The sequence below is a fragment of the Centruroides vittatus genome, unplaced genomic scaffold (genome assembly GCF_030686945.1).
Source record: "Centruroides vittatus isolate TY-2023 unplaced genomic scaffold, ASM3068694v2 contig_7, whole genome shotgun sequence".
Classification (NCBI taxonomy): domain Eukaryota; kingdom Metazoa; phylum Arthropoda; class Arachnida; order Scorpiones; family Buthidae; genus Centruroides; species Centruroides vittatus.
In genome coordinates this window covers 229,957-236,145 of record NW_027122442.1, presented here as the reverse complement: position 1 = coordinate 236,145, position 6,189 = coordinate 229,957, and the positions used below count along the sequence as shown (strand labels likewise).

At 35.5% G+C, this 6,189-nt stretch overlaps 1 protein-coding gene across 1 annotated transcript; it reads left to right on the top strand.

Moving 5' to 3' along the window:
• Positions 1-1,732: 1,732 nt before the first annotated feature.
• On the top strand, positions 1,733-5,859 carry LOC136980444 (E3 ubiquitin-protein ligase MARCHF2-like). The gene is made up of 4 exons (XM_067276550.1): positions 1,733-2,095; positions 2,183-2,412; positions 2,494-2,600; positions 5,731-5,859. The coding sequence occupies exons 1-4, from the start codon at positions 1,772-1,774 to the stop codon at positions 5,808-5,810; spliced, it is 741 nt and encodes a 246-aa protein (XP_067132651.1). The 5' UTR covers positions 1,733-1,771; the 3' UTR covers positions 5,811-5,859.
• The last annotated feature ends 330 nt before the right edge of the window (positions 5,860-6,189 follow it).

The window sequence follows — 6,189 nt, the reverse complement described above, 5'->3', positions numbered from 1 at the left end:
AATTATGTTTAAACATAATTTTTTTCAGTTTTGTGGGGGCCCTGGGCACAGGCCCCAAATGCCCTTATGTAAATCCGGCCCTGCTTACCATACTATTCGCCACGACAGTACAGAACTGCGGCTCCCATGCATTTTGCAAAACCTACATTTTGGCTCCCACTAAACTCTTGCTTGCCCACCTCTGCCATATATGAAAAAGAGAACATTGTTTCTAAAGATAGCCAATCGCAAAGGATGTGAAAAGCACTAAAATGAGACACAACCCTCTTTGTCCAGTGATTTGTCTTGTTAGGAATCTGAACTTATCACTGCAATGATTTCTTTCACTTAATCTCTGACGACGTTTATCAAGGTAGTAGAAATCTTTGCAAATCTGAACCTATTCAGCAGGGAAAATTTGTCGAAATATAAATCAATAAGTGAATTGTTTCGGACTTCCGATGATTCAGAGATAGAATGGCCTCATGGGATGAATTAAATTCGAAGTACGAGACACTGCTGTATTGGAATAAAGCGGAGTAATGGCCTCGCAAAGCCTGTAGACATTAATTTGGAAAATTTATCAAAACGCAAGGAAAGTGTGTGTTTTAAAATGAAGTTATAACGTTACTTACTTTGTTTCTGATCAGTTCGATTACTTGTTGCATCACTGCTTATTTACACGATTATGCGCTTGTAGTAAGAACGAGAAAACCTCGCTTATCGAACCACGGTTTCGATTTTCAGGGAAAACCGAAACTAAAACAGATCTTTATAAAGAACAAAAAAAATAAAATCTGTTTTTTATTTCAAAACTTTTTTCGACACTGTTTAATGGACTAAATTTCGTGTCGCCTCGGACCAAACGGAATACAGTAGTGAACCGAAAATCGGAATGAATTGGGGACTGGGGTTGTTCAGATTAGGGATTTGTTCCGATTACGGTTTATGTACGAAAAAATATATTAATCTGTCTGATGTTCAAATTTTTCTCCGTTGCGTGTCGCTTCGTGTTGAATTTTCGTCGATTTTAAGCCTAACGAAAATTTTTATAATAATAATCGAGGCTATCGTATCGTTAAAAATTATTTCTGCATTTTGTACAAACAAAATAAATATATTGAAGAATATAAAAACATGAAAATTATACTTTAGAAGTAAATTTAGTATCAAAAACGTTCGATTCAGCACGACACAGTCCGACTGTAAATCGTGCCGATTATCGGCGATTCTGATTACCGGGGTGCCGATTTACGAGTCTACTGTATTTTCGTGCCTGCTGGATGCAGACATGAAAAGATTCTTATTCTGTATCCATTTTTAGTTTGGCCAAGCGTACAGTGGGGGCGGAGGATGGTTAGAAGGAGTAAATATGACGTATAAAATCAGTCTATCCGTGGAAATTTTCCTGTCGATTTAACTTAAATACGAGTAATCAATATTGTAAAGTGGTATCTTTAAGGTCTCGATCATCCGACCGTTCTGTTCTATTGGTCGGGATAGTTTAAGCCTACATTCTCATATTAATTTGATGTTACGTCTTCAATTTTATTACAAGCAAGCCTTAAAAAAGACGTAAAACACTTGAATTTTCGAAAAATCCAACTTATATGAAACATTTAAAAATCAAATATAAATCTGATGATTAAAATGTTTTCTTTGTATTTTTAATAAAAAGTATTTTTAACATTTTATTTTTAAAAAGGAATTTATTTCTTGTCATCAAAAATTATTGCGAGCAATAATACCGTAAAAGTTTACTTGTTGAAAAAAATCATCATAACGTAACAGCATGGTTTCGAGAGAGCCTTCTACTTCTCTGACTCCTATAAGAATTGATTCTTCTAAAATGTCTGATCATAGAAGTTCCATCGATACAGCCAGGATGAGCACAGTGATCAGTGCAATAAGTCTTTTTTCAAAAAAATTTAGTGAAAGCAATACACCTCGGTGTCGCATATGTTTTTCTTCGGGAGGAGGATTACTATCCGCGTGTCATTGCAAAGGATCCATAGGACTGTTTCACAACCAATGTTTAGGAAAATGGATACAATCGACTGATAACGATATTTGCGAAATATGTCATGCTCGTTTTCGCGTCCGTTTCTTGCCAAGTGTAAATTTTGTTTAAGGCTTTTATTTATTTATTGTTTATCATTTTTACATTTACACACTTTCTACGTTAATTAATTTATCACGACAGAATTTCACCGATTGGTATCGAAGTCCCAACAATACTCAAAAAAATAGCATAAAAACCGACATTGCTTTATTATTGGTCCTTTCGTTAATCGCCATTACGATTCTAATCATTTGCATTAAAGAAGTCATTTTTTTCATCAAAGAAGATAATTGGTTACTAGCTATGTGCATCCTTTTCTTTTGCACAATTTTGATAACAATTTTTGTCTTTCAGGTTTACGTGGAAATCATGTAAAATTAAATTTTGTGTTAACGGAATCTTCAGATGAAACTTTATTCTGTTGATATTTGACATATTTCACTTTTCTGTAGACGTCATATCATAAACTATGAAGATTGGCTAAGGGACAATTACAAAGTCGAGATATTACCCGAGCAGGAGCAAAATGAATTGAAATATTCGACAAGTTTCTTATCGAGTAAGTAAATTGTTCATTTTTAAGGAAATAATGACAGTATATAATGTATAACAAGAGAGATTTCGCGCAAATAAGATGTTTAATGATTTATTCAACTTTTTGCGTTGAATGAAAATTTACCATAAAACGATAGCAGGTAAGAATCTACAAAATTGTCTATAGTGCCAAGTAAATGTACTGTACCTGAAGATAATTTCTATTGTGATAACCGACAGCGAATGAAAAGTTATTTTTAGTTTCGTTTTCGCGAACAAAATGAGGACTACAAACACATTCTTGATAATTTACAAACTATTCTTTAATTCGCTGTGTTATTAGGTTCTTTATACATCGGATTCCAACGTTTAGGTGGTAAAAATACAGAACTTTAAATACATGAAAGAACAAAACAAAACTCGATTCTTATTACAAGCGCCTATAACTATACTTAACCTACTTACAAACTATAACTATAAACTATAAGGGGAAGAGAATTGAAGAATATAAGGACAGAATAAGAGGAAGGAAGAAATACCCGGGCTTTTCCTTTGATGCTCCGTAGTACTGGGCAGGGCTACTGTTCACTCTTCTACCTTTGTCACCGACACTTTATTCGGCTCCTTCTTCTGTTACTTTTAATATATATCTGTCCGATTTATAGATAGAGAAAGAGACTGAGGGGACTGTTGAGGGCACCTCTTTAACTATAGTCGAAGTCGGCTAGATCGGTCAATCCGATCGCATCCACGAACAGGGTCGTCGTGGCGTTGAGTGGTATATTCTTGAATTGAAAAAAGAGTCTAAATGCCGTTATCACGTGTTTATTTACAGCTAAGTACAACTCTATATACAGAAAGTATAACAATGTCGATCGTGGAAACAAGGGTCGGAGCACACGAGACGAACGTCTGAACCGAGGCACGTCGATCCAAAAAGTGGCTAACCACGACCCTGACGTCACGCCGGTTGGGGACAGTGGTCAGGCGCAGTGTTGCCGGCCGCCGCAAGACAAAGGGGAGAAAGAAACAAAGGAAACCTTAAGCCTAACTTAAAGAATTTTATTAATAAAAAAAAAATAGTAATATGGCCAACGGCCACACTATAATATAGATTCATTTTACAAGAATTTATATGCAGTTAAATTTTGGCGCAATTAACTAAGTCTATTTTATCATATTGTTAAGCATGGCGAATATCTGATGACCAATGTCAGGATACAGTGTCTAGAATACATAGTGTATCAACCCTCAATAAAATGAACATAAAATCCAGTTCCCTATTCGCCTCACCAAAAGACGTTAAAATCAGTTAAAAAGCACTTTTTTATGTTTGTATTAGTTTGAATTACAGGGTCTCCAATAGCTAGTGTATCAACTGGTTATAGAAAAAGGCTGTAGAAAAGTTTGCTTCCGTATCAACACTAGAGATAGGAAATCCAGTTCTGCCTCTAAAACTGGAATTTTTGGAACTGTTGGAACAGTTCCAAAAATATAACTGCAAATATCCGATAAAATAATACAATTAATTATGTTATGCTATAGACCAGCGGTGGCCAACCTTATTGAAAACAAGGGCGCAATTAAAAATCTTCATGAACGTCGCGGGCGCAACAATATGTAATGACATCATATATGTTGATTGTTAAAGTTATTTTTAATTTTTTTTTTAATTCTTAATTATACTTTCTTAAATTTTTTTCATGTAATTTTTGTCATTTTTAATTTTATTGAACGACATTTATTACATAATGCGTGAAAAATTATTATTCGTTAATGAGATGGTTGAGACTGTATTTCTTGACATAATTTTTCAAAATCTGGAGAGTAATTTGATACTGCTACTCTTAACTGTCATTCAAATTTTCATCCATATAGAGTTATTTAAAATGTCAATAAATAATTACTTGAAAATTTCAATTAATAAATAAGTAATAAATAATTTCAAGAAAATTCTGCTTAAAAGCTGGATCATGAAATTGATTGAAAATAAAATTTAAAAATTATTTTAATTTATCGGGAATCGTGTCGTGGGTGCATAATAAATCGCTTACGGGCGCGGGATTGGCTACCCCTGCTATAGACCCAGTGGTGATATTCGAAATAGTCAATAAAGGGTTCGCTAGCAGAAAATTTTTCCCTGACAATAACCGACAAACGAAATGGAAGTTTTGGCTAGAAATAAATACAATACCTTTTCTTGCGATATATCTAATAATCAGTGGCGTATCAGTGGTAACGAGCCCCCTTTTTTTTTTTTTTTTTTTTTTGTAACTCTTTCCGCCCAGTGGGCACTAAGAGGGCCTCTTATAGCAAGCCCATTATGGGTTCGGCCAGGCCCACAATGGGGCGACCGGGTGGTGAGGGACGGGGACCGACATATCCGGACGAACCACTCCCCGAAAAATTCCTGAGGATTTTTCGACCCGTCCGGATTCGATCCCGGGTCCCCCAGGGCAGCAGGCTGCTAACCTTGACCGCTCGGCCATCCGGCCGTCTGGTAATGAGCCCTGGGCGAAGACCAGGTAACAATAGTATATTAGTGCTGTCGACCTTTTTTTTTTATTCTTATTATTTTAAGCAGAAAAATTTTTCACCCCGAATGGCACTGCTGATAATAGACAGATGTCATCATCTCTCGAAATACAATATCCTTTTTATTTCGCTGTCCATAGCACGACACGTGTTCCACAGCCATCTTGTATTTTCTTGCGTGCGTGGAATTCTGGGATCTCTCTTATGACTGGATCTAGTTTCAAGAACTCTCTTGAATCGATCGCGATTAAACCTCGTTTCGGTCGAGATTGAAACGGTCGAGAGAGATTGCACCAAGTCATAGTCCCCGACCTTGCTCACAATCTAGATTGAAATGCTCGGTGCGAACGGAGTATAAGGCTCTAGTTTAGTAATATTACAGAGTATAATACGTATATTTTAATATATTTAAAACAAACAAAACCACTGAGAAATGTTCCGTGTGTTTAACAAGATTCGGAAAACTGAAAATTTTAACAACGGGTTCGGCCGAACCTGTGCGAACCCGCTGAATATCACCACTGTATAGACCTACATAGTTTTTGCGTAGAATTTTTTTGTTGAATGTAGAATAAAATGAAAAAGAAATTATAACAAAACATTTAATTATTATATTTCAGTTCCGCGTCGAAGTTCCTTCAGCGTTGGATTTCTTAACGAAGACGAAAGAACAGACTACTATCAGATTCATTGCATTTAAAAAGTTAACGTGTACCTAAATATAATACTTTTCGTAATATATATACATACTAAAGAACTGTCCTGTTAATAAAGAGAAATACAAAATTCATAGACTTATCGTAAATCATATTGTAGTTTGAAAGTCTTATCATTTTGTCCCAATCAGAAATTATCTGTAGACAGATGCAACCTGATATTCAATTGTCGCGTTGTTTTCGAACACAAACGAATTTAGTAATCATGAAGATCTGATTCACCCGCAACAGAAAAATGGACTCGATTTAGGAATAATCCTAAATCCCTATTCACGTTTTAGCGTTACCGAAATGGTAAAGCACATAGGTTGCATGGCATCAGAAATGAGAAAAAGGCTGGCATCCAAGTTGGTTTCCAGCGCT